This window comes from Bos indicus x Bos taurus, chromosome 19 (assembly GCF_003369695.1).
Source record: "Bos indicus x Bos taurus breed Angus x Brahman F1 hybrid chromosome 19, Bos_hybrid_MaternalHap_v2.0, whole genome shotgun sequence".
NCBI lineage: Eukaryota > Metazoa > Chordata > Mammalia > Artiodactyla > Bovidae > Bos > Bos indicus x Bos taurus.
In genome coordinates, this window is record NC_040094.1 from 55,107,729 (window position 1) to 55,135,301 (window position 27,573).

Here is a 27,573-nt window from a genome sequence, read left to right on the forward strand (position 1 = left end):
TGCCCCCCACCCTGCCTTGTGGGGAATAACTGAGCAAATACGAATGGGGACAGTCCCCATCTAGCACACAGGAAGTGTGCCGGAACTCGGCGGGAGAAACAGCAAAAGCCACGCCCAGACTGGGGCGGAGATAAGCCCCAGGTTCCACCAGACAGTTTGCGGGAGTTGCCGGAGGCTGTGCAGGAGGAAGGGGTTACCCAATCTGGTGTGGCAGGGCCGGCCCCATTCGTGTGGTTTTGCTGCCTGGTGTTATTTTGATCATCGCTCTGAGAAGCGGGCAGGTCTGCGATTACTGTCCCCGTTTGAAACTTGGGGAAACTGAGTCCCACAGAAATTGGCTTCGACCAGAGACTAGAAGGCTTCTAGATACTCGGCCGCCTTCATCCTGCTCAGACCTCTGGGTGGGTGAGGATAAGGATCGAAAGCTGGCGGGGAGAGGGCACAGTTCGTCGAGGGCTCGATGGGCAGGAGAAGCGGGGCGCCCCCCCCCCAACCCCGCCGTCGGGTCACGTGACTTATCGGAGGCGGGTCACCACGTGGGCTGGGCTGGGCGGTGCAGTTCTGTGGCTCCGCCAGGTCTGCCTCGTCTCGGGTTGTCCACTCGCTCCCTCTGACCTCTCGGTCCCTCCCGCAGTTGGTGGAGTCCGAACACAGTTCCCGGCGGCCCTTGCTGGGCAGGGGCGGGGGACAGGTGAGTCGCCGCCCGTCCCCGCTCCCCAGCGCCCCCCAGGTAAGCGGCCAGGATGTGGGACCCTGGTGGGGCGGAGCGATAACTCTGCGGCTTAGGGGTGGTCCCCGCCCCCTCCCAACCCCATCCAGTTCCCTTGAGGCCACCAGCTAGACCCCCTCCAAGTTCCTTTGGGACTCTGAGACCACTAGGCACTGAGTTCCCTCCCGCGGTTCTTCTGTATCTCCCTGAGTTTTGCGGAGGGTCCCGCTGGGGGATCCCACTGCACCACCCGCCCCTCCCCCTCGCCCCTGCAGGTGCTTCAGGGGGAGGGCAGAGGTTTTTGTTTCTCCGGAAGGGAAGGGGTAGAGGCCCCCGTAGGTACCACTGATCGAAAGTGAGGGGGTGGGAGACTGGCAGATGAGGGTCCAGGGGCTCTCAGAGCTGTCACCACCACTGGGCTCGCAGGCGTGGCTGCCACTCTGCCTTGATGGTAACTGCCCCCAGAGGACTCGCTTCCGGCTGGGGTGGAGTTTCTGGAGACTGGGCCCGGCCCTGCACCTCCCTACCCAGCTCAGGGCTCAGTAATGGTGCGCCCCGGAAACTCCTGCCCGACTTGTCCCCACCTGGGCAAGGGTACCAGGGCCCTGGGTACCACCCAGGCAGAAGTCCAAAGCAGTGCCCAGGTGCCAGTGCCCAGGTGAGCCCCCAGCCCCCACGCAGCCTCTGAGCACCTCCCACACGCCCTGCTCCTCCCTCCTGGAGAAGGGGTGTGTGGGAGAGGCCTGTAGCTCAGAACTTGGGAAGGTCTGTGTTTCCTGGAAGGAATTCCCTCTCTAGACTGTGGGGGCACTCTCAGCCCCGGCTCCAGCCACTTTTCCTTTTAGGCCGAGTCAAGAGTCCACCCCTGACCTCTGCTGGTTTCTCCACACTGTGCTCCTGTGGGAGAAAAGGGACGGGGCTTGGGCTGTGTGGGGCCTGGGCTCTGAGACTGGACACCCCCAAGCGGGGGCACTGTCTGGGCACAGCCCTAGTGGGCTGGGCACCCCGGCCTCGCCTGAGGAAGCCCCTTGAGCTGAGCCAGCTTTCCTAAGTGCTGAGCTCCCTGGCGTTAAGGGTGGGGAGAGGGGCGGGGGTGGGGGACAGGGCAGACTGAGGGCTGGGCCCATTCTTGCTGGGGCAGAGTCCTGCAGGCGTCAGCTGGTGGCTGGGAGCCCGCTCCCCCCCACCCCGCCCTACTCCCACAGGGTGGAGAGCCTGGACAAGGCCACCCTGGTTCTGTTGTCCTGGGTGACGGCAGAGCCCGGACAAAGGCTGGACAAAGGCTGCCTGTTTAAGGCCCAGCCCCCTCCCCAGCCAGCTGCCTAGGCCCGCCCCGAGGTGATGGAATGTAAGGAACTCTCAGGAGGGCTGAGACCTTGATGTGCCCAGCTTGGCACAGAGTGACCGCCGTGGAGGGGGGACGCAGTCTGGGGTGCAGCTGAGGCCATGCTGTCTGCTGTTCTGTCCGGTGCTGGTGAGGGGTGAGGGGCGCGGGCCCAGGCCGCTGGATCCTGTGAGATTTCTGGCAGGAGGAAGTGCTGCGGGGTCACGGGTGGGCACAGGAAAGGCCCCAGCTGTCCTGACCTTTCTCCCCAAGAGGGGGACTCCCCAGGTCAGAACCTTAGGAATGGAGAGCTGCATCCGCAGGCCCCCACCCGCCCATCCTCTTGCAGGAATGGCGCCACTGAGGAAACCGGTGGGGAACTGCCCAGACTCCCCTCCCTTCCTTCCTCCCTAACCGCCCTCCTCCCCTCTGGTGGTGGAGGAGTCTCCCTGTCAGTCCATTCCTGCCTGCGGTTTTTCTCGGGTCACTCACTGGTGCTTCCCAGGTGGCGCTAGTGGTAAAGAACCTGCCTGCCAATGCAGGAGACCTGAGAGACGCAGGTTCAATCCTTGGGTTGGGAAGATCCTCTGGAGGAGGGCATGGTAACCCACTCCAGTATTCTTTGGGTTTGTCTGGTGGCTCAGATGGCAAAGAATCTGCCTGCAGTGCGGAAGACCCGGATTTCATCCCTGGGTTGGGAAAAGTCCCCTGGAGAAGGAAATGGCCACCTACCCCAGTATTCTTGCCTGGAGAATTCCATGGACAGAGGATCCTGGTGGGCTACGGTCCATGGAGGTCACAAAGAGTGGGAACGACTGAGTGACTAACAACACTGGACCGTGTGACCGTGTGTTTGGTGTTTGTCTGTAGATGGGGGCAGGGTTGGGGCTCAGGCAGCCCAGGCTGGAAGCGGCACCTCCCACGGTCCCCAGGGAGTGGGTGGCGGGGCTGGGTGCCAGGCTCACTTTGCTGTAACGCTTCCTGTCTCATCAGATGGGCAGCGGGAGGCTCTGGAGGCCGTGTCCAGGCTCTGAACTGCGCTAGGGCTGTGGACTTGCTGGCAGTGGGCTGCAGACATGTCCCAGTCGCCAGCCTTTGTCCTCAATGTCCTCGAGACCCCAGAGGACCCAGAGGGGTAGGTGCTCTGGGGTGGGGCTGGGGGCTGGGATGTGTCACCCCCAGGGAGAGGTGGGCTGGACCTCAGCCCTTTGGAGGGGGAAGGCTGCTGGGATGAGGACTGGGTCAGCAGCAGCCTGACCTCCCCGCCACATCCCCCGTTCTGGATCCAGCAGCCAAGAGCCCAGCCCCTATGATGAGAGCGAAGTGCATGACTCCTTCCACCAGCTCATCCAGGAGCAGAGCCGCTGGGTGGCCGAGGAGGGGCTGGAGCTGCAGCAGAGGCAGCCGGAGACTGGCGCCCTGGGGGCCTCAGGTGAGCCCACCTGTCCAGGTGCTGGGATGCGGTGGGCAGGGCACTGAGCCTCTCACCCTCTGAGGAAGCCCCTCCTAGCGGCCTGGGGAGGGGGCTGGGCGGGGAGATCTCCAGCCGGCAGGATCCGTAGAACCTCTGGACAAGTCTTAACTTTGCTGGACAGGCAGCGACCACGAGACCATGCTGGGGCATGAGGGTGCCCCCGTCTACAGCATGGCCACGCTCCGCATCTTGGCCAGCATGCCCAGTCGCACCATTGGTGAGTGGGACCCTTTCCCTTCGGACCCTGGGCTGGGCTGGGGTTTCTGGCTAAAGATCTACAGATCCCAGAGCCGGGCCCCTTCTGCTCCCACTTCACCCTATCTGCTGCCTGGAGGCCCAGCCCAGCCCCAGGCAGCCTCGCTGGGTTCTAAAAAAATGACTCCAGAGTCATCATGGGGATAAAAATAGACTCTTGGGAACCGGTGGAGCTTGAGGTCTCTTATGAAGGGACTTTCCTGGGTCCTGGGAAGCAGTGTGTGTGTGGGGGGCTCCACGTGAGGGGGCCGCATCCCTCCACTGACCAGTGGCCTCCGCAGGCCGGAGCCGTGGGGCCATCATCTCCCAGTACTACAGCCGCACGGTGAAGCTGCGTCGCAGGGCCGGCCGGCCGCAGCTCAGGGACATGGGCCGCTCAGCCCGGCCCAGCCTCCGCCTGTACGACCTGGAGCTGGACTCTGCGGTCCTGGAGGAGGAGGGTGAGTGGGGGTGGGGCGGGGCCTCACTGGGGAGGACATCTGCTGGCGGGGTGGGGGCTGGGGTGCAGCGGGCTGTCTGAAGGTCCCCTGGAGTGAGGTCCCTTTGCAGGCGTGCAGGAGGGTCTTGGTGTCCCAGCCATTGGGACAGAGAAGCATGGGCCTCTCCGGCTGCACAGGATCTGACTCAGCAGCCAGGCACTCTACAATGTCTGTCGAGTGTTTGTAGTGTCACAGACGCTGGTATTGGCTTTGGGATGTGATGGTGGTGAGCATATCCATTCAGTTCTCGTGCAGTTTATCATCTGGTGAAACAGGAACCAAATAAACGGATAAGCGATGGTTAAGGAGATCCAACCAGTCCATTCTGAAGGAGATCAGCCCTGGGATTTCTTTGGAAGGAATGATGCTGAAGCTGAAACTCCAGTACTTTGGCCACCTCATGCGAAGAGTTGACTCATTGGAAAAGACTCTGATGCTGGGAGGGATTGGGGACAGGAGGAGAAGGGGACGACAGAGGATGAGATGGCTGGATGGCATCACTGACTCGATGGACGTGAGTCTGAGTGAACTCCGGGAGTTGGTGATGGACAGAGAGGCCTGGCGTGCTGCGATTCATGGGGTCGCAAAGAGTCGGACACGACTGAGCGACTGAACTGAACTGAACTGAACTGAAAACTCAGATTGAGATGAGATGTGATGGCTGGATGGTGTAGCCGATGCAATGGACATGAACATGGGCATACTTTGGGAGACGGTGAGGGACAGGGAGGCCTGGCGTGTTGCAGTCCATGGGGTCATAAAGAGCTGGACACAACCCGGTGACTGAACAGCAACAACAAAGCTCAGACAAGGGCAGCTGAGGAAAAGTGCCTGGCAGGAGAGCGTTGCAGCGCCCATCTAGCCTAGAGGAATCCCGGGAGGCTTCCTGGAGGACGTGACACTAGAGCTGATGGGGGCATGTGCAAAGGCCCCGGGGTGGGAGCCTCCTGGCTTCCCTGAGCATCTGGGAGGCTGGTGTGGGGGAGTTGGGGAACAAGAGAGAAAAGCTGTAGGAAGGAGCAGGGCCCAGCGCACAGGTCAGTCTTCAACCAAGTGATCTCTGGCAGCAGCGCCCAGGGCCTTGGGCACTTCCTGGGGCCCTCCTGTGTTTCCCCTCCCTGTTTACCCAAGGCCCCCAGCTGGTAGGTGACGGAGCAGTGCAGGGTGATGTGAGCTCAGGGGTCAGGGTGAATGTTCCAGTTTTATTGTGCGAACCAGGCTGGGTGTCTGCTTTCCGGTCATTTCTTATCTGAAAAGAGGAGTTAAAATAGCATCCCCTTTCCAGGGTGGGTGTGAGGATGAAAGGAGAGAGGCCGAGGGGTGGCCAGATCTCCAGACCCCGCCGTCCTCTACTGACCCCAGCGGGGCTTGGCATAGTGGGAAGTGGTGGGGGGCTGGGGGGCTGGGACCCCATTGCTGCTGAGTAGGGGGAGCATATAGGGCTCCAGTGCATGGGGGGATCAGAGCAAGATGCTCGAGGGGCCCCAGGAGGGGAGTTTGGGTCAAGGAGAGGGGCACTGGGCTGGGCCTTGGAAGATGCGGGGAACTTGATTGTGTACTGGGCTCCCGGGGGTGGAGGTAAGAGAGGGTGACGGCCGGCAGGCATGTGGGCCTGGCCCGGAGGCAGAGGCCTGGGTGGCAGGGGACAGCTGCTCGGCAGGAGGGAGGGCAGGGTGCCGCAGGAACCTCAGCTCGCCTCCTTCCCCCTGCAGAGAAGCGGGGCCTCCTGGTGAAGGAGCTCCAGGGCCTGACAGCGGCCCAGCGGGACCACATGCTTCGGGGGATGCCCCTGAGCCTGGCTGAGAAACGCTGCCTGCGGTCAGTGCCCCTCCACCTCGGGTGGCCCCCAGACGCCCTTCCTCGGGTGGGCGGGGCAGGGGGTGATGGCGGTCCCCGGTGGGGAGGGAGTGGACCGACCCCAGACGCTGCCTCTGCCCCCAGGGAGGAGAGCCGGCCCCCAAGGGGCAAGCAGAGAGCCCAGTGGCATCGCGGGCTCCTCTCCTGCTGCGACCAGCTCCGTGACAGCTGTGTCCTGGTAGGAGCATCTGGGTACCTGGGAGGGAAGGGGTGGAGTGGAGTGGGGCGATGGGGGGGTCCTTTCTCCCTCCGAGTGATGCCTCCAGCCTGGCTCCGGGCCGGGGCTGACCTCCCTTCTCCCCTCACGGCGCCCCTGCGCTCCGGGCCCCAGACTGGACTGCGGTCCTGTTGGGGCCGGCTCCCCGCCCCGGCCCCGCCTGAGAGCCGTGCTGCCGCTGTCCCCGCAGGCCTCGCACAACCTGGGGCTGGCGCTGCTCTCGGGGCTGCAGGCCCTGATGCCCTGGCACTATGCCCTGAAGCGGATCGGGGGCCGGTTCGGCTCCAGCGTCCTGTCCTACTTCCTCTTCCTCAAGACCCTGCTGGCCTTCAACACCCTGCTGCTGCTGCCGCTGCTGGCCTTCATCGTGGGCGTGCAGGCCGCCTTCCCACCTGCGCCCACGGGCCCGGTGCCCGCCTTCACGGGCCTGGAGCTCCTCACCGGCGGGGTGAGGCTTGGCGGGGAGGGGGCGGCGAGCAGGGGCACCCTCTCGTTACACCCCCACCCCAACTCCTGCTGTGGCTCTGGCTCCCTCACTTTCCCTGGGACCCTGGAAGCCCTAGGGCAGCCGCGCTCCTCCATTCACCTCCGTGTTCCCCTCACCCCGCTTGCTCTCTGGCCCTTCCCCTTCTGCCTTTCTCCTCGCTCCGCCTTCTGGGTGCCCTGCAAGCCTGAGGGTGGGTCAGCTGCCAGGAGGGCAGACTCCCTGACCCTGCCAGGCGTTTTCTCCGCAGGGCTACTTCACCCACAGTGTCATGTACTACGGCTACTACAGTAACGCCACGTTGAACCAGCCTTGTGCCTCCCCACTGGATGGCAGCCAGTGCACTCCCGAGGCGAGCAGCCTGCCCTACAGCATGCCGCTGGCCTACCTCTTCACTCTGGGGGCAGCTTTCTTTATCACCTGCATCACTCTGGTCTACAGGTAATGGCTCTCTGCCGTGTGAACCCAGTTCTGAGCATCACTGACCCACCCATGCATCCATCTGTTCATTCATTCATCTATTTGTCTACCTATCCATCCGTCATCACTCCCTCCGTTCATTCATCCGTTCATCTGTCCATCCATTAATCCATCTGGCTACCCATCCATTCATCATCTCTTCATCCATCCAGCCACCCATCCAGTCATCCATCTAGCTACCCACCCATCCATTTTCCCATCCACTCATCCGTCCAAAGATTGAAGGCAAGAGGAGAAGGGGGCAACACAGGATGAGATGGTTGGATGGTAGGGACATGAGTTTGAGCAAACTCCGGGAGATAGAGAAGGACTGGGAAGCTTGGCTTGTTGCAGTCCACCTTGGGGTCACAAAGTTGGACACAGCTGAGTCTGAACAACAACAATCCATCCATCATCACTCTATCCATCCATCTATCTATCAACCATGCGTCCGTAGATCCTTCCTTCCATCCATACTTTCATCCACACACCCATCCACTCCACACACATTTGCTGCGCTCTGCTCAGGGCAGGAAGATAAATGAGCTCGGTGCACATCCTTGAGACGCTTGCTGTGTACAGGAGAAGACAGGCCAGTGAAGAGGCTGGGAAACTGTTGCGTTGCTCAGGTGTTATGGAGCATGGGAGTCAGACCAGCTTCCTAGGGGGGTGGCCCTAGTACCACAGAGGGAGGTTAAATAAGGGCAGCCAGGGAAAGACAGAGGAAGGTACTCTGGTTCTCAGAAGAGGCAGTGCACAGGTCCTGAGGTAAGCCAGAAGCTTCTCTAGCCACGTCTGGGTGGGAGGCAGCCGGCGTGGTGGTGGGGAGTGGAGCTGACCCCATTTCTAGCCCTTTGTGCCTGCTGGGCATCCTGCTGGACAGGTCTGACCTAGGGTGGGCGGTGGTCCACCCCAGGAGGCTGAGAGCTCTGGGCTAGAGGTGGGGCAGGGAGAGTGGCCGGAGGCCCATCAGCACTGGCCGGGGGCGGGGGGCCTCCTGTGAGTGGCCGGTGCACTTTGTCAGATCTGTTTCTCCTGGCCTCTTCGCCTTTTGCCAAGCCTGGCTCTGCTTCTCCCAGCATGTCCCGCTCTTTCGGGGAGAGCTACCGAGTGGGCAGCACCTCGGGGGTCCACGCCATCACCGTTTTCTGTTCCTGGGACTACAAAGTGACCCAGAGATGGGCCACCCGGCTTCAGCACGACAACATCCGAACCCAGCTGAAGGTGAGCTGGGGGCTCACAGCCCCCTGGGGCCACGGTCTGCCACCCCCGTGTCCAGGGGAACACCAGTTGGGGCCCTGCAGTGGGCCTTCGAGAAGGGCTTCCTCTTCTTGAAGGCCCCGTGTCCTCCGGCCCTGGCAGGAAGAGGCCTCCGCTGTGCCAGCTGGCCCGCACTCCCAGCCCCCCCGGTAGCCCTGGGGTACAAGTGAGAACAATGAGGTCTCAGTCCCTTGCCCATGGCCCTTTGGGCCAGAGGGTGGCTGAGCTGGGCCTCCTGGAAGATTCTCTGCTGTTGGGGGTCCCTGCTGTGGGATTCGAGTCACAGGCGCTCAGTTTTGACCCAGCTGTCGGGCCCTCAGGGAGCGTCCCATGGCTCCTAGTCGGTGAGGGAACAGCTGTCTGCAGGCAGCACGGCTCAGTAGGCAGGTGGGGGGCAGGCCACGTCCCTGGAGACGGGGCCTCTGACGGAGCCACAGGCCGTGGTACCGGGGGCAGGCGGGAGGTGAGCCCTGGCCCCCCCGACCCCAAGCCTCCCCGTGTGTCGGCTCCGTGCGCCCCCCCGGGGTGTGGTGCGCGCGTGGGCAGGTCCCCGCGTGTCTGTGCCCTGGGGGACAGTCTCGCTGTCACCTGCAGGAGCTGCTGGCTGAATGGCAGTCACGCCAGCACCGCCGGAGCGCGTGCGGGCAGCTGCGACGGGTGGCTGTGCTAGGGCTCGTGTGGCTGCTATGTCTGGGCACCACTCTGGGCTGCACCCTAGCTGTCTACACGTTCTCGGAGCTCATGATCAAGGTGCGGAGAGGGCGCGGGCGGCCCCCGAGGAGGCCGGGGCCTCCCACTTTATTAGCTGGGGCTCCTGGCCTCCCACACCCTCTGCCCCGGCCCCCTCCAGAGGACACTTGCCTCCCGGGCCTTGTTCTCATTCTAGTTCTAACGCTATTATGACGTCCTTTTGTTTTCTTGTCTTTTGGTTTCTCTTTTCACTTTTTTTCCGACACCTGCGTTCCATCCTCCCTTCTCCGCCTCCCGCCCCCCTTCCTGTGCGGTTTGAACACAGGGCCTGGGGTGGGGGAGGTGTGCCTGCATCTGCACCTGCTCTGTCCCCCCAGACCCCTCCCTGCAGCCCCTTCCCCCCCGCGGCCGGGCCCGGCAGTGGACCTGACCCTGTCCTTGGGGCCCCTCCGGGGACCGCTGCCCCGCCCCGCCCCGCCCCAGCAGAGCCCAGTGTCCGCCGAGCGGGAGGCTGTCCTGCTGCTCCTGCCCCTGGTGGTTTGCCTCCTCAACCTGGGGGGCCCCTACCTGTTCCGCATCCTGGCCGCCCTGGAGCGGCACGACTCCCCAGTGCTGGAGGTGTACGTGGCCATCTGCAGGTGCGAGGCTAGCTGGGCCAGGTGCGGGTTTCTGGGGCGGGACTTCTGTCTCCCAGGCGCCCTGCCCTCAGCCCATGCACCCACCCTTTTCCGCAGGAACCTCATCCTCAAGATGGTCACCTTGGGGATTCTTTGCTACCACTGGCTGGGCCGCAGGGTGGGCACCCTGAAGGACCAGGTGAGGGTGGGCCGGGCGGTGCTGGTGGGGGCCTGGGGCTCCCCGGGCCCCTCACAGCAGCCAGCCCTTGCCTGACCTTCCCTGGCTCTGTCTGCAAGCGTCCTGGGGGCCCCCTGGTGGCAGGGGAGGGGGGGGGCTGAGGCCGCCTCCGTTTCAGTGCTGGGAGAACTTCGTGGGCCAGGAGCTGTACCGGCTCATGGTGATGGACTTCATCTTCACGCTGCTGGACACGCTTCTGGGGGAGCTGGTGTGGAGGTGAGGCCCGCGGGCTGGGTCCCCGCACCTGGGCGTCCCCTGCAGAAGGGCTCCTAGCGTCCTCCCCTGCGTGTGTGGTGGAGGTGGGGTCACCTGGGCGGTCCTCAGGCCTCTGAAAATCAGGACCTGACCCCACACTGGGACCACAAATTTCCACCCATGACAGCTCTTCTGTAAAATATCGTTAAACTGAGAAAAACCCTGAGAAAACAGGATGTAGCGTATTTTTAGATCGGAAAGGAAAACAGGTTTCAAAATGATGCATGTAGTCTAATCCGTCAAGGGAAAAAAGGGTCGGGAGGAAGCACAGAAAGTGGAAGAATGTGTTCAGCCGTCCTGGCTGTGGGTGCTAGCATGGCAGGTGTCATTTCCTTCTTTTTTGTGTTTTCTTTGAGAACATTGGAATTTAAAAATAATAAGATTTTTACTTAAAATTTTTTCAAGATTGATTTTTATTTTTGGCCGCACCTCGTGGCATGCAGAACTTCCCCGACCAGGGATCGAACCCCTGCCCCCTGCAGTGGAAACGTGGAGTCTTAACTACTGGGCCACCAGGGAGGCCTCAATAATAATAAAAATAATTTTTTTAGAAAATCTTTTTTTTCCTTGGCCGTGCTGGGTCTTCGTTGCTGTGTGCAGGCTTCTCGCTGTAGCGGCTTCTTCTGCCATGGAACACGAGCTTTAGGGCTTGGGGCTTCAGTGATTGTGGCATGTGGGTTCAGTAGTCGTGGCTCCCGGGCTCTAGAGCATAGGCTCAGTAGTCGGGGCGCACGGGTTTAATTGCCTCATGGCATGTGGGATCTTCCGGGGCCAGGAATCAAACTGTGTCTCCTGCACTGGCAGGTGGATTCTTTACCACTGAGCCACCAAGAGGGATGCCATATCTGATAGCTCAGCTGGGAAAGAATCCTCCTGCAATTCAGGAGACCTTGGTTTAATTCCTGAGTCAGGAAGATCCGCTGGAGAAGGGATACCCACTCCAGTATTCTGGCCTGGAGAATTCCATGGACTGTATAGTCCATGGGGTCGCAAAGAGTCAGACACGACTGAGCGACTTTCAATTCACTTTCACCAGGGAGGGAGTGAAAGTTGCTCAGTCGTGTCCAACTCTTTGCAACCCCACGGACTGCAGCCTGCCAGGCTTCTCTGTCCATGGAATTTTCCAGGCAAGAATACTTTCCCTTCTCCAGGGGAAGTTTTTGACCCAGGGATCGAACCTGGGTCTCCCTCATCACAGGCAGATTCTTCACCGTCTGAGCCACCAGGGAATAAGATTTTTAAAAAGCAGTAACACCTTTGATGCCAACGTGCATGTTTGCACTGGGGTGTATCGCACGTGCTTAGAAAATGGACAGAGACTAAGTCAGCTGCAGTGCAGACCCCTCCGTGTGGGACCCCAGTCCGCCGTCTCCCCTCAACATCGATGGGCACTGGGAGGGGTGGGCTGGCTCGTCAGCTTGCTGTGCAGGTCAGGGTGGGGTCCCAGCGTCCCTCGGGCTGGTCTCGGGGATCGGTCCTCCTTAGTGACCCCTGGGCTCTTCTGCCCCAGGCTTTTCTCTGAGAAGCAGCTTAAGAGGAAGGGGAAGCCTGAGTTCGACATTGCAGGAAATGTTCTGGAGCTGATTTACGGGCAGACCCTGACTTGGTGAGCATCTCCCTTGTGTGTCCCATTGCCCAGCCCCCGGGGAGGCTGACCCCTTCCCCCTCAAGGCCCCAGCAAGGTCCAGTCCTGGGATTCTGGAGTGACCTGACCCCTCAGCCCCCAGTGGACCCAGGCTCCAGTCCCCTTGCTGGGCTTTCCTCAAGGTCTGATCCTGAGCCAGGCCTGGGGGGACAGTTCTGGGCCTGGGGAGCAGCCTGGGGGTCAGGACCCCAGACCCTGGACTGCAGCCCTCTCTCCTCCACGCCCTCCTCAGGCTGGGGGTCCTCTTTTCCCCGCTCCTGCCCGCCATGCAGATCATTAAACTGCTGCTCCTCTTCTACATTAAGAAGGTAAAGGTGTTGCTGGGTCCTGGGGGTGGGGGCGCGGGGGGCAGCAGGCCTGGGGAGCGTGTGCAGCCAGGGTGGCCACTGGGCCGGCAACACGGAGCCCTAGGACATTAGAACTCTTCCCTGGCCTGGGTGGTATGTGGCTGGCAGCCCAGGGCCACCCTCTGGGGTCAGTCGCACAGACCCCAGCTGATTTCCGGCCCCGAATCTCTGCCTTTGGCAGGCTGGCAGCATCCCGTTAGGGTCTATGGTTGTCGCCACGTGCCCGTGTGTACAGGTCAGGGCTTCCAGCCGGGGGCTCAGAGGCGCTCAGAACCAGCACCTCCTCTCCTCTGCTCCCCGTGTTTCCTCATCTGTACACAGGGGATATGGGCTGCCCAGGTGACTCAGTGGTAAAGAATCCACCTGCTGAGCGGGAGATATGGGTTCGATCCCTGGGGCGGGAAGATCCCCTGGAGAAGGAAATGGGAACCCACTCCAGTATCCTTACCTGAGAGATCCCATGGACAGAGGAGCCTGGCAGGCTACAGTCCGTGGGGTCACAAAGAGTCTGACATGCTTTAGTGACTAAACAATAAAACAAACAAAAAAAACCCCATGGATGGTGCCCTAGGGGGCACTGCTGGAGATGATGTTTATAAAGCCCAGGGCGTGGGTCTGGCCCACTGGAGACCTTTAGTCAATGGAGGTGGCTTTGAGTAGCATCCCTCCTGCTTACAAGTGAGCTGGCCAAGCATCCCCTCATGTCCATTGGTCTCCCCTCTGCAGACGGGGAGGTGGCCCCACTGGCCCTCCCCAGCCTGCGGGCTTAGGATTTCAAGCGTCTGCCTCTCTGTCGGGCTGTTCTGAGGTCTTGGCTCAGGCTGGAAGCCGGGCTCAGGGTGCTGGAAGCGCAGCACCCCCTCAGCCCACGGCGGGCCTCGGTCCTGTTTGCTCTGGGAGGCCCCACCAGGCCTGGGAGTGGGGGTGGTGGACGGCAGGGTGGTGGTGGCCGAACGCAGCCTTTGTCCCCAGGCCAGCCTGATGGCCAACTGCCAGGCACCCCGCAGGCCCTGGAAGGCGTCCCACATGAGCACCGTCTTCATCTCCCTGCTCTGCTTCCCCTCCTTCCTGGGCGCGGCCGTTTTCCTCTGCTACGCTGTTTGGCAGTGAGTGGGCGCCTGGCCTCCGGGGTTGGGGTGTGGGGAGGGCCGCCTGGCGAGGCTCTGACTGCTGGCCGAGGTTCGGGTGGTGTGGAGCGGCCCTTTGCCCGGGCTCAGGGGTCACGCCGCCCACCCTCTTCCCCCAGGGTGAAGCCCTCAAGCACCTGCGGCCCCTTCCGGACCCTGGACACCATGTATGAGGCGGGGAAGGTGTGGGTGCGCCGCCTGGAGAAGGCGGGCCCCCGCGTCTCCTGGCTGCCCTGGATCCACCGCTACCTGGTGGAAGATACCTTCCCCATCTACCTGGTGTCAGCCCTGCTGCTGTGAGTGACGGGGTCCCTGGCTTCTGCCACTCCCGGGCTCCTGCGAGGGGCCCAGCCTGACCGCCCATCTCCCGCAGGGCTGTGATCTACCTCAACATCCAGGTGGTGAAGGGCCAGCGGAAGGTCATCTGCCTCCTCAAGGAGCAAATCAGCAACGTGAGTGCCCCTCTGAGCCCTCCACCCAGGGTCCCTCCAGGCTTTTCACCTCCCCGGGATCTGGGCTGTGGAAAGAGGTTGTTTGCTAAGCAAATTATATCAATTGAGATACATAGTTTGTATTCATCAGAGTTGTAGATGGGAGGCAGCCAGGCTGCCCATCTGCAAAGAGCCCGCTGGGAGGAGGGCTCCAGAGGTGCTTCTCCGACGACCGCCCCCCCCACCCCCCGTCCCCCAGAGGTCGCCCAGCCCTGCCTCATGGGCTGTCCCTCCCTCCTCCCTGCTCAGTTACTGGACCTCCCATCACCTTTGGGGCAAGTCACTGCCCTGACAGTCAGGGTTACTCGGGCTGGCGTTTGCCTGGACGGCAGGGGCCTTTCGCCTGGTCCTTACCCTGCCCAGGTCTGGGCTGGCTGCTCAGGAGCACGTGTCGGTGACAGCAGTTCTCCCTGAATACTCAGTGGCCTCTGACCTTGTCCCCAGGGCCCCGACATCACTCTCCCCACTGCTATTTTTTTTTCCTTTTCTCCCTTTCCTTTCCGGTTTCTCTCTTGTGTACTCAATGCTTGAGCCCACCTTGGGGCCAGCTGCTGCCTGTGTTCCCCAGGCAGTCACATCAGGGCTGGTAGCTCCCCGCCATCCTGCGTTAGAAGTGACCTGAGGGTCCACTGCGGGGGGTCAGCCAAGGCGGGACCGGGCTGGGCTGCAGCTCGTGTGAGCCTGCTGCTGGCTGGTTGGTGCAGGGGCTCAGAGTCAGGTCTTTCCAAGTGGGAGGATCCCCTGGGGACTGCTTCCACTTTTTATTGGGTTGTAAGCAATGCAATGCTTCTACAAACAGCAGGCAGGGCTCAGGCTGGGCGTTTTGCCTGAGGGGGGTTGCCTGGCCCCAGCTGTTGGAAATGGGTTGTTTTTCCCAACTGGCTCGTGCTCTGCTGTGTCGATCTTCGGGACCTGAGGTGCCCGGCGGGATGCACAGGGGCATTGAGAGGGGAACCCCTGGTTCACCTTGTTCCGCCTGCCGTTCCTCTAGGAGCTGAAGGACAGTTCCCCAGGCGGCCCTCGTGGTGGGCAGCGTCTCCCACCAAGGCTGAGCACGGGCCCGGTTCTGAGTCTGGGGCTGCTGGTCTGAGCTCCGCCAGCACTCGGAGCATCTTCTCCTGGGACTGAGCAGGGCGGCTTACTCAGGCGCACGGCCCTCTGTACCCACCAACTCGGTGGAGAGAAAATGGGGAGGACCCATCTTGGAGGTGTGTCTGTCTCAGCATCTTCCTGGGTGAGCCAGGGTCCCCGGCACCCAGGACGCATTCGAGCAGAATTGCTGTTTTCTCTTTGTGAAGGCGCCCTACCAGAAACCCAGTCTGACCCTGGAGCTGCATGGGCCCTGAAGTCTGCCGGGTGTTTAACCCGGTTCTCGACTTTAAACCTTTATGCACTTTTCACAGTCATTTGTCGAAAGAGCCCTGGGTTGGCTGATATGTTGTTGTTGTTTAGTCGCTAAGTCACGTCCAACTCTTTGCGACCCCACGGACTGCAGCACGCCAAGCTTCCCTGTCCTTCACCATCTCCCAGTGTTTGCTTAAACTCATATCTGTTGAGTCGGTGATGCCATCCAACCATCTCATCCTCTGTCGCCCCCTTCTCCTCCTGCCCTCAATCTGTCCCATCATCAGGGTCTTTTCCAATGAGTTGGCTCTTTGTATCTGGTGGCCAAAGTATTGGTTGATCCCTGCCCCAAAGATGTCCTTGTCCTAAACCCAGGAGCTGTGAATGAGCCATGTCACCTGGCATTGGAGTTGGGGGTTCAGGATTGCAGATGGAATTACAGTTGCTGTAATTCCATCCGCTGATCTGGAGGTGGGGAAGATTGTCCTGGATCATTTGGGTGGGCATGATAAAGCCCTTAGAAAAGGAAGTTGGAGAGTCAGTATCAGAGAAAAGGGTGTAAGAAGGACTTGACTGGATGCTGCTGGCTCTGCAGATGGGAGGAGGCTGTGAGCCCAGGGATGTGGGCAGACTCAGAAGCTGAAGAAGGCGAGGACAGATTCTCCCTGGAGGCTCCAGAAGGAACCAGCCCTCCTCACTCCTTGATTTTAGCCCAGTGAGACCACTGTGGACTTTAGAAAATTTTGTTTCCTTCTGTCTGGCTGTGCTGGGTCTTCGTTGCTGCTGGGCTTTTCTCTAGCTGCAGCGTGGGCTTCTCTTTGTGGTGGCTACTCTTGCTGCGGAGCACGGGCTCCAGGGTGCTCGGGCTTCAGTAGTTGTGGTGCTTGGACTCAGTAGTTGCGGTTCTTGGGCTCTAGAGCACAGGCTCGATAGCTGTGGTGCACAGGCTTAGTTGCTCCATGACATGTGAGGTCTTCCCTGACCAGGGCTTGAACTTGTGTCTCCTGCATTGACAGGCGGATTCTTTACCACTGAGCCACCAGAGAAGCCCTATTGTAGACTTCTGATCTCTAGAACCGAAAGGTGTTGAATTTGTGTTGCTTTAAGCCACTAACTTTCTGTAATCGATTAGCGCAATGATAGAAAACCCATACAAACCCCATGACCCAAGCACACAGTGACCGAGGTCAGAGAGGAGGTAATTTCCCCAGGGCAGACTTACTAAGTAGCAGGACCGGTTATATATTGAGTCAGGCTTGTTTCTGGTGGCAGCCCTCGCTGTGTGAATCAGCACATTTCCCTTTTCACATTGGCTGCTAGGAGGCTAAGCTGTGTGTGTGTGTGTGTGTATACATGTGCCCACTGTAGGGTTCTCGGTTTTCCCTCGTTCTTGCTTGGTACCTCTGTCTCCTTTCTTTAAACTTTTCGTGTTCACGGGGTCAAATCTTTGAGAGCCCCTCCAAGTGCCATACTGGAGCAGGCCACTTCTGGATGGACATGCAGTGGACAGCTGCTCTCTGTGTTCTGGTGTTTCTAGGAGGGGGAGGACAAAATCTTCTTGATCAACAAGCTTCAGCGTGTCTACGAGAGGAAGGAGAGGAGCAGGTGAGGGGCCTGGGAGGGGAGTCTGCAGGTTGGGGGAGCAGGGAATGGACAGAGGCCCCTTCCTTCCAGGAGTCAGGGCTGGGGAGTGGCTGCTGGCCTCCCCGGGTGGCCCTTAACTTCTTGGGACTCCCCTGTCCACTTCCCCCCCCTTTTCTCCTCAGGTGTGTGGGGCATTTGGGGCAGGAGGAGAACTTAAGTATGGTGAGAAAGGAAAAAAGGAAGTGAACTGTGTGCAGGGGGCAGGGTTGAGCTGGGGTCTCTCACACCCTTTTCCTCCTCCTCTCTGCATCCCCTGTCTTGATGAGTCAGGGGGTCGGTCTAGCTGGCCTTCTCCTCAGGCCCCGCCCCTTTCTCGCCATGGGGTGAACATCCTGCCCCCAGATGCTGCTGCATCAGGAGTGCAGGGCCTGCTCCCACAGCCGCACATCTCACCCTGCATCTGTTGCCTGTGCTTAAGTCCGGGGATGGGGAGGCACACTCAGACATCTTCCTGCCGCCTGGACAGACAGACACACTCGGGGATGCACACACCCCCTTCCCCAGCCCCCACCCAGCCAGAGGGGCTGGCTGAGGTCTGCAGGTGGAAGCCCTTGGGGCTCCCCATCCCCACCCTGGGCAGCAGGAGTCCCCCCACCCTAGAATGAGCCATCTAATAAGACATCCTCCCCACACCCTGGCCAGGAGGAGGGCATGGCAGCCCACTCCAGTGTCTTTGGCTGGAGAATCCCATGGACAGAGGAGCTTGGCGGGCTGCAGTCCCTGGGGTCACCCTCGGCCAGGTGTCAGTGGTGAATCCTGGCCCCTTCCCGCTCCTTCCCCTTCTCAGAGCTCATGAGGAAGCTGCTAGGGCGTCCTGTGGCCTAAGGGGGTGACTGGTGCGCACTGCCCGAGGCCGGGGGCCCCTCGCTGACTTCCCTTTCTGGCAGGGCTGGTAGAACCGAGGAGGCCGTGACACCCCCAGCCCTGGTCACAGACGGCTGGGACGCCCAGTAAGAGCGCCAGGCTGGCAGCCTGGTTCCTGCGGCCCTGCAGGCAGATGCCGCCTGAAGTGACCCCGCTGGGACACAACTGGGGATGGGGGCAGGGGGCAGGCTCTGCAGCCCACCTGAGGCTGGAGCACCTCTTGTGAACCCTGCCCGGAACTCTTATTTATTCTAATTAAACATGTTTTGCAAAATGGGCTTATCTTGTGGGAGTCTGTGCTTGTACCCAGGCCTGTCCAGGCGTGCGCAGGTATGGCTGTGCCCCCGGGGCCTGCAGCCTGCATTCTTCTGCCTCCAGTTTCTCCCTCTTTCTTCAAGGCTGTCTTCCTGGCCAGGCCCAGCCCTGTGGCCTCCCCCAGTGCCGGGCTCTGGATGGAACAGACTGCAGGGCTTCAGTGCTGAGTGCAGGGCGCCCTCTGCTGGCGCAGGCCCTCGTAGCAGGGATGCACGACACTGCAGCCTCCGGGGCTGCCCTGCTTGGGGGCTGTGGTGAGGTGGGGAGGTGGGGGGAAGAGTACAGGGGACAGATATGGAATGTGTGGTGGCGGATGATCAAGTGATGCTTTCAGTGGTTACTGGGTGGAGGGCAAATTTAGGGAGGAACTGAGGTGGGTCACGGAGAAGGCAATGGCACCCCACTCCAGTACTCTTGCCTGGAAAATCCCATGGATGAGGAGCCTGGTGGGCCGCAGTCCATGGGGTCGCTAAGAGTCGGACAAGACTCAGCGACTTCACTTTCACTTTTCACTTTCCTGCACTGGAGAAGGCAATGGCAACCCACTCCAGTGTTCTTGCCTGGAGAATCCCAGGGACCGGGAGCCTGGTGGGCTGTCGTGTATGGGGTCGCACAGAGTCGGACATGACTGAAGCGACTTAGCAGCAGCAGCAGCAGAGATGGGTCATAGCTTTTCTTCCAAGGAGCAAGCGTCTTTTCATTTCATTCGGAAGAAAAGCTATGACCAACCTAGACAGCATATGAAAAAGCTGTCTTTTGCCAAACAAAGGTCCGTCTATTCAAAGCTATGGTTTTTCCAGTAGTCTTGTATGGATGTGAGTTGGACTATAAAGAAAGCTGGGTGCCGAAGAATTGACGCTTTTGAACTGTGGTGTTGGAGAAGACTCTTGAGAGTCCCTTGGACTGCAAGGAGATCCAACCAGTCCATCCTAAAGGAAATCAGTCCTGAATATTCATTGGAAGGACTGACGCTGAAGCTGAAACTCCAATACTCTGTCCACCTGATGCGAAGAACTGACTCATTGGAAAAGTCCCTGATGCTGGGAAAGATTGAAGGTGGGAGGAGAAGGGGACGACAGAAGATGAGATGGTTGGATGGCATCACCGACTCGATGGACATGTGTTTGAGTAAACTCCGGGAGTTGGTGATGGACAGGGAGGCCTGGAGTGCAGTCCATGTGGTCGCAAAGAGCCGGACACAACTGTTCAGACATGAACATGTTGGACAGTTCAGAGTGACTGAACTGAAATAAGGTGGGTCATTTGCTAATGAGCTGTGGAGAGAGGAGCCTTTGGCAGGTGGAAGGGCAGCCAGTGTCCAGGCCTGTGGCGGAGTGAGGTGACCCCAGTCCTGCCAGGCAGAGCTTGAGGAACCTGTGGGAGGCCGTGGGCCCGAGGGTGTGGGGAGGAGGGGACAGAGCTGTCACTGACCAGGGCCCACTGTCCGCAGGAGCTGGGGGAGCAGCCCTGTGGGAAAGGATGGGAGAGCGGCAATAGGCCCTCAATCCTCATCTCCATGGGGAACCTGGGGGAGCAAAGCCTGGCTTGGGGGGCGCAGGTGGGCCATGGGGACGCCTCTGCCATCTGCCACGCTCCCAGCTGGGCCCATGCTAACCCCAGATGGTCCCTGTTTTGAGGACTGTCCCACGTCGAGGGGGCGCTCCTGCGTTTGGCAGACGTGCGGGACAGACGCCACCTGACTTTCTCGGGAACCCGACATCAGGACTCTTGCTTGTGTCTAGTACCAGGCAGGTGATGCTTGGGGACCTCTGCGAGGAGCTGGCAGCAGCTCTTGGCTGCGGTTCCGGGCATGAGCACCGCTGGGTGGGTGAAGTCGGGTGGGGAGACTTGACCTGGGCTCTCAGGGCCAGTACTCCCAGATGCCCACCTCCACATGAAGAGCGCTTTTGGATGGATGGATGGACATCATAAACTGACCACGTCCAGTCTGAGCTGGTGCCGCCAGTTATGACTGGCTGGGCTCACTTTGCCTGCCTCGCAACGACTGAGGTCAGGACAAGGGGCTGCTGACAGACGGGCCAGAAGCCTGCGGGCATTTCTGCAGGCACCGTGTGCCAGTCAGGTGGTGTCCCTGGCCATTGAGCGCTAACCGAGGTGTTGCTGTGAAGGCATTCTGCAGGCGCCCAGCACCCAGTCAGCTGACTTTAAGGAGACTGTCCCCCGCGATGTGTGTGGGCCTTGTCCAATCAGTTGAAGGACCTCAAGATCAAGGCCAAGGTTTTCCAGAGAAGAGATTCTTCCCAGGGCTGTGGCACCCAGCTGCCTGGCCGGCGGGGTTCAAATTCCAGAGTCACTAGCTCCGCCCAGTCCCCCGTCCCAGTCAGTTCTCTTTCCAGGCACGTCCGTCGCCCATCACAGTGGCTTCTGATACACACGTGGCCTCGAGCCTCCAGCTGTAATATTCTGTGATGGAGCCCGAGGGGCCCTGACCGAGCAAGGCTGTGGAGTCAGAGGGGCCTGGGTTTGATGCTCATCAGCTCATGGCCTTGGCACATTCCGTAACCTCTCCCAGTCCCTGTTCCTCCCCTTTTGGGGTTGTTGGAACAATGGACACAGTCCCACGTGGTGCTTAGCACCATGCCTGGCACGTAACAGTTTTGCTTTAAAAAAAAAGAAAAAGAAAAAAGCGTAAACTGCCGAATGAGACCCACTGGGCTCTTGCAAGTGGCTGAATTCCAGTGGGTGGGAGGCTGACAGTCTCAGCCTACCAACAGGCTCCCTCGGACACCACCTCTGCCTTGGCCACTCAGTGGAATCAACCGGGGAGATTTAAAGACCCTGATGCCTGTACACTCGACCAGAGACTCTGGTGGAATGGATTTATGATGTGCCCTGGGTTCTGGGATTTTAAGAAATTTCTGGATAATTCTGACATGCAGTCAGGACGGAGAACCAGTATCTGAAATGTCAAGCCCGAAGCTTCTGTGCACTTCGGGGGTGTGTTTGGAAACAAGCTTCAGGATTTCACGGTGACTGGGGAGCCAGGCTCCTGGGTCACACCTGCAGCGTGGGACTGCCGTTCAGGGAAGTTTTCCCAGGTGGTGTGGTAAGAAACTGCCTGCCGATGCAGGAGGCGTGGGTTTGATCCCTGGGTTGGGAAGATTCCCCTGGAGAAGGCCACGGACAGAGGAGCCTGGCAGGTTACAGTCCATGGGGGTGCAGAGTCGGACACGACTGAGCTCACCACTCACACAGGCGAAGCCAGTCGACAGCACTTCTGCTGGGAGAGCTGATGTGTAGACGCTAGTAAGTTAACCGCATGTTTCCATCACGACTCCTATGTGACTTCTTCTTGTTCCACCCCATGTGCTCTATTCTTGCAAATAATCTTGAAACACCTTCCTGTCTCAGTGAACACACACTCAGCTCCTCGGGTCTTGTGGCCTATGTCCTTAGAATCAGGGCTGGCCAAGGTGGCTCCTTCCCAACCCTTTCTCCCCATTCAGAAGTCCTTTCTCCACACACCAGGCTTCTCCCCGCTGAGCATCCTGCCGTCTTTGCCTTCTCCCACAGTGTTGACAGAATGAGTTAAAAAAAAAACAACAGTACAGTTCTGAGCCTCCAATTTTTCTCTTGATTCCAGACACCAAGTCTCCTTTTCATCTGTGGGTAGCAGGGCCTGGCCCTGCTCCAGGCCAGGAGGCAGTCACTCATCCTCCTCTGTGCTCCCACGTGTCCCGTTTTCCCTGGGCTTGGGAGGAAAGAGCCACCTCCTCCAGGAAGTCTGCCTCACCTTCGGCCATCCCGGTGGCACTGAGCTTGTTCTCCAGTGAGGCGCTGGGATGGTTTGCTCCCCTGTGGTGACTCTGGACTCACAGGGGACCAGGTGAACACCCGGGGAAGGGCTGGCTCGAGCTCCTGGTGGAGTCGTGGCCTCCAGGTTTACACAAGTTCAGGATGCCACGTGTGTTCTGATCGTCCGTGTTCTGAGCTTCACTCTTCCTTTAGCCCTTCTTCTCCTGACGCTGGTCCTCCCGTGCTCTCTTCCTGGGTCTTCTAGAGAGGCCGGTCAGAGCCAGGAGCTTGCCGTCTTGACCTCCGGAGCCAACCTGGGTCCTGTCTTCTCGGTAAAATGTGGCCGAGGCCCCTAGGAGTGTAAGAGAGGAGGAGACACTCGCTCCATTGGTCTCTGAGCAGAAGTCAAAGGACGTTTCGGCTGGTCTTCAAGAGGATATCTTCACAATCCCGATGAGACAGCAGAACTGGCGCTGAACTTATGGTCGTGGCAGGCGATCCCGGGGTGGGCCTGGGAGCCAGTGCCAAGTGCTCGGACTCCTGACTGCGGCCTGAAGCCCGTGGGGACAGGCTGCTGCTGCTGTAGCCAGTGCCGTCACCTCAGCAGTCCTCGTACAAGACGCTATGCACAGTCATCTAAGGCTGGGGCTTCCCTGGAGGGCCAGGGGTTAATACTTCCCCTTCAATGCAGGGGCTGCGGGTTCGATCCCTGGGTGGGGAACTAAGATCCCACGTGTCTCTCGGTCAGGAAACCAAAACATAGAACAGAAGCAATATTGTAAGTCAATAAAGACTTTAAAAATGGTCTGTATCCCCCCCCAAAAAAAACTTAAGGCTACTTTACTGAAACAAAAGAACATCTCAGTTCAGGCGCTCAGTCGTGTCTGACTCTTTGTGACCCCGTGAACCACAGCACACCAGGCCTCCCTGTCCATCACCAACTCCCAGAGTCTACCCAAGCCCATGTCCATTGAGTCGGGAGTCGGTGATGCCACCCAACCATCTCATCCTTCGTTGTCCCCTTCTCCTCCTGCCCTCAATCTTTCCCAGCATTGGGGTGTTTTGAAATGAGTCAGCTCTTCTACGACCAACAAAAAACCTTCACTAAAGACCTTCACTACTCTTTTCTCTCTGAATATTTATTTTTTTAAAAAAATATTTATTTTTAGCTGTGCTGAATTTTCATTGCTGCGAGGGCTTTTCTCTGGCTGTGGCGAGCCGGGGCTGCTCTCTCGTTGCAGCGCTCGGGCTTCTCACTACGGTGGCTTCCCCCGTGGCAGAGCACGGGCCCGCGGGCTTTAGCAGCTGTGGCGCCTGCGCTCAGTAGCTGTGGCCCACGGGTGTAGCTGCTCCTCGGCATGTGGAATCTTCCTGGATCCGGGATCAAACCCATGTCTCCTGCGTTGGCAGCTGGATTCTTAACCACTGAGCCACCAGGGAAGTCCTCTTTGGATATTTCTGACACCCAAACTGGGTCACGGGTTGAGCGAGAGCAGCAGTCCTGGGCTGTGGCCACATGCCACGGTTGACCCAGATGGTACTGGTTTCTGGACGGAGTGCGTGGGTCCAGGCGGGTGGCTGGGGGGAGCCCCTAGGCTCTACTGCATTTCGATGACTCATAATAAGATTTTGGTGTTGAATGCAACATCCCAAAACAAATGGTAAAATCCTAGGTCAGGCAACTGAAACGTGGAGTGCACCTACTTACGTACATAAACTTTCGAGGACAGCATAAAAAGGCACAGGGCATTTCTTACACACAGTGGGACAGCTCTCTCTCCCAAAACATACAAAGTGAATATAGATGACATTCCTCTTTGAAAAATAAAAATAAAAAACGCATTTATTCGAATAGCCAAGAAAAAAAGAATTGCCATTTATTAAGATTCAACAAAGCATTGTACTTTTGAAAGCAACTGTCGGTGCATTTTCTTCAACAATCACATTCTATGAGGAAAGACATTAAAAGCCACAAACTTGTCTTTTAATCTCAGAGTTACAGACGTCTTTAATTCGAAATAAAAGGTCAAAAAACAAAACAAAAAAAACAAAACCCCAACAAATCCCACCCCAACAACAACAAAAAAAACGAAAACGGAGAGATTCTTTACTTCCATCCCCAATTTAAAAATATCAGTTTTCTACAACTCGATGCTAAATGCAGCATGGGAAGCTGTATGTCTAGGTGCTCACGGGCACACACGCACGCACGCACATATATTTGGTGTACATGTGTGGGGACGTGTACATCAAATATACAGAGCACAGGTAATGGCAAATGAGATGCGCTTACTCTGAGGAAGGTCTGTTTAGCTAAATACACTACTGAACTTGAGAAAAAAGTCTCGAACCAGTTTGTGCATAGTTCATGATCCTCTATAAAACCAGCTTTTGTTGATCTGCAATTTTGCAGGAACTTTTTTTTTTCTTTTCGTTTTTTGTCTTTTTTTTTAAATTGTTTTTTGCTTTTTTGTTTTGTTTTGATAAAACCATTAAAAAGCTAATTAAAAAAAATGTAATGCACAAGTTTCCTGATCAAGCAGGCAGGGAGCACATGTTCATATATTTTTTTTTTTTTTTTAAACATACTTGAGGGTATGTTACTCCATTGTCTCTTTCTTGCAAAACAATCAAAACATTGATCATTTTTTTTTTAACATAAAGCAATTTTTAATATATAAAGCACTCTTCGAACATCTATTTCCTTTGAGTCCATTATTTGGTACATACGTAACTGCTACACGTTAGAGATTAGGTATCTTTCTTCTTTGTGGTTTTTTTTTTTCCTCTTTTTTCTTATTTTTTTTTCCTTTATTTTGTATTATTATTTTTTTAATAACATCTTCAGTGCTAGGAGTTGGGTGACGAAACACATGAAATGGTGTGGAGCTGTCCCTCGGGAACCCTGGTTTTCCTGAGCGCGCGTCCGCGTGTGCAAGACAGTGACCACAGCTCGTCGCCTCGACGAAGGGGACCGTCGGCGAGTCCACGGCGACGGCCGGAGGGGAAAGCAACACTGTTCCATCCCAGAGCTCTGAAGCAGCGGATCTGCGTTCTGAAAATAGGTTTCTTTACGACAGAAGTCTTTTTTTTTTTTTTCTTTTTTTCTTTAAATTCCTTTTTAAAATTTTTTATTTTTAAAGTCTGAAGGAGAAAAAAAAAAAGGTCTGTAAACAGGTGGGAGCCGTCACCACTGGCTCCGACAAAAGCAGTCACAACCCACACCCAAGTGCTTGTCTCCGCTCCTCTCGAGGAACCATCCATCCTCTGCAAGGATCTATGGCCACAGTTCAGCGAGTTTTTTTTTTTTTTTTTCCTTTTTTCTCTTTAACTTTATATTCCAAATGGAAAAATGGTGCAATACTCTGGTAATAATTTTCTTGCATTAGTCCACGATAAAAAGCTGCTAAAGGTAGGTATACATATTATTTCTCCAGAGATATACACTGTAATTTTTTTAAACGCAATTAACAGAGTCCTTGAGTAAACATTTACACATGAATTGTCACCGGCCCTGTCCTGTGAATTTTCTTGAACGTATAGGATTAGCTAGAGGAAGGGCAGGGACACTCAGTGCAAAGTTAGAAGCTAATAATAAACAACAAACATTTGACCAATGCGCCAAAAAAAAAAAAAAAAAAAAAAAAGCACATACTGAATAAAAGGGAAAACCCACAGTTACATCCCTCACACACTTAACATATGAACACAGAAAGCACGCAGGCACACACGCTTGTTTCAACACACACACACACACACACACACACACACACACACACACACACACATATAGGCTGTCAACTTAGAAATGTTTCCTAGAGCCTGTTTCTGCGTACTGATGTCAACCTGGAAGTGTAGAATTAGAAAGTGTTCACATTTCATTATTGGCCTGCTGGATTCAAGTATTTGCATGTTTGATATGTCTTTTTTTTTAACTTTTAAAAAATATTTTTTTGGGGGGATTAAAAAAAATGACATGAAAAAGTAATGAAACAAGGGTAATGTGCATAGGCGGACCCGTGGGGACAGAGAGCAGAGCACAGACCGCTCCTTCCGCTCGGCTCCCGGTCGGGGCCGCGGACCGCGTCCCGGTGGCGGACGCCAGCTCCCCCTGATTACGGGGCCGCCTCTGGTAATGTGCATAATCATCACAGGCTCGTTTTAAATAGGCTTTCTCGTCTCCCTCCCTCCCTCCCCACCCCTCCCTCCCTTGATAAAATAACCCTTTCCAGCCCACAATCTGAAAAGTGCCCTTCATGATAGAACTATTCTAAGCAGCTTTTATACTTAAAAAAAAAAAAATCAAAATGACAACACACCGTACAAACGTAAGACGACACCAAATAAAAAGCTGTGAGAAGCATCCTGTCGTGACGCGTGACGCTGCCCCGGCGCGGCCGCACTGTCTCGGGGACAGTTCGCAAGGCCTGCGTGTGGCCAAGGCTCGTCTTCAGTACTGGACAGAGGTACTCGAAAGGGCTGCCGGGCAGCTCCGGTCGGCGGGGTCCTCAGCAACACCCGGGCTGGAAAGGGTCAGCGTGTCCTCCTGCAGCTGGTGACCGCGGCACCCGCGGGGCCCCCCGGGGCTAGATGGACTCCCCACTGAGAAGGTCGCCAGGGAGCAACGTGTTCAGCGGGGTGGGGCTTCCGATGACCCTGCCGTCGTCGCTGCTGGGGGGGCCCCACAGGCTGCTCGAGTACTGGGGGACCCCGCCCCACAGCAGGTCGCTGCTCCCTTTGCCGGCCAGCCCCGGGGCATTCCAGTGGCCGGCGTCGCTCCGCACCAGGCCGTGGGCGCTGCCCGAGGTGCCCAGCCGCGTCTGGCTGGTCCCTGGGCTGGGCTGCCAGCTGGAGGTGGGTGGCAGTGCTTGGCCTTGGGCTAAGAAACGGTTCACTTCTTCTTCGCCGGCGAACTCGGCCAAGATGGTAGTGTTTCCCAGAACACACCTGGAAGGGCAGGGCGGCAATGGAAATAAGGGTTGGTGTTTTTGAGAAGATAACACAAACTCGACAAATCCTTAGCTAGACTAACCAAGAAAAAAAAAAAGAGGACACAAAATCAGAAACGAAAGGGAGGCATTATAACTGACAGTACAGAAATACTAATAGACATCTGAACCCCTGGTTTAACCACAGCATTATTTATAAATAGTCAAGATATGGCTACAAGCTAGTAGTCAACAAAGAAAATGTGAGGGGTGTGTGTGTGCATACACACACACACACACAGACACAGACATGCACACACACACACAATGGACTACTGTGCAGGCACAAGAAAGAAGGAAATCCTTCAACAAAACAGATTAATCCTGAGGACCTTATGCTAAGGGAGGTAAGTCAAAGATCAGATAAATACTGCACGATATTTTTTATTTGGAACCCCCAAAAAGCCAAACTTGTAGACACATTTGGGAGTAGAATGGTGGTTTCCAGGAGCTGTGGGTGGAGAGATGGCAGAGGCTGGTTAAAGGGTACAGACGTCTGGTTAGATGACTAAGTTCTGGGGAGGGAAGGTGCAGCCTGGTGACCACAGTTAACAGTTCTGTATCGTTTATGTCAAAGCTGCTGACAGAGCAGATCTTCAATGTTTTCACCACAAATAGGAAGTAATAATTATGTGCCCTGGTGTCCTGTTAGCTCACACGGTGGTGAGCATTTGGCAGTTACAGAAACGTACCAGGACAACAGGCGCTACGCCTCTGAAGTGACACACCGCTGC

At 57.4% G+C, this 27,573-nt stretch overlaps 2 protein-coding genes across 21 annotated transcripts in view; one reads left to right on the forward strand and one right to left on the reverse strand.

The window, feature by feature from the left end:
• Window positions 1–219: 219 nt before the first annotated feature.
• Window positions 220–22,720, forward strand: TMC6 (transmembrane channel like 6). Of its 16 annotated transcripts, none has more exons than XM_027518402.1 (22): window positions 220–401; window positions 635–730; window positions 3,027–3,168; window positions 3,323–3,465; window positions 3,629–3,724; window positions 4,044–4,202; window positions 5,954–6,059; window positions 6,183–6,276; window positions 6,506–6,763; window positions 7,050–7,240; window positions 8,338–8,482; window positions 9,113–9,268; window positions 9,692–9,846; window positions 9,943–10,024; window positions 10,182–10,279; window positions 11,829–11,924; window positions 12,196–12,271; window positions 13,283–13,416; window positions 13,557–13,733; window positions 13,811–13,889; window positions 16,810–16,877; window positions 22,108–22,720. In XM_027518402.1, the coding sequence occupies exons 3-22, from the start codon at window positions 3,110–3,112 to the stop codon at window positions 22,205–22,207; spliced, it is 2,472 nt and encodes an 823-aa protein (XP_027374203.1). In that variant the 5' UTR covers window positions 220–401; window positions 635–730; window positions 3,027–3,109; the 3' UTR covers window positions 22,208–22,720. The 16 variants fall into 16 exon arrangements, 14 of the variants coding, with proteins under 14 accessions (XP_027374203.1, XP_027374205.1, XP_027374213.1 ...); XM_027518404.1 differs by having other exon boundaries at window positions 635–691; XM_027518412.1 differs by lacking the exons at window positions 220–401; window positions 22,108–22,720 and adding an exon at window positions 17,804–18,058 and having other exon boundaries at window positions 547–730; window positions 9,695–9,846.
• A 977-nt stretch (window positions 22,721–23,697) lies between these two features.
• TNRC6C (trinucleotide repeat containing 6C) overlaps window positions 23,698–27,573 on the reverse strand; it is a 75,992-nt gene continuing 72,116 nt past the window's right edge. For all 5 annotated transcript variants that reach the window (XM_027518423.1, XM_027518422.1, XM_027518420.1 and 2 more), the window contains one exon: window positions 23,698–26,798. In XM_027518423.1, the coding sequence (XP_027374224.1) occupies window positions 26,438–26,798 (361 nt within the window). In that variant the 3' untranslated portion in view covers window positions 23,698–26,437. The remainder of the gene's footprint in view (window positions 26,799–27,573) is intronic.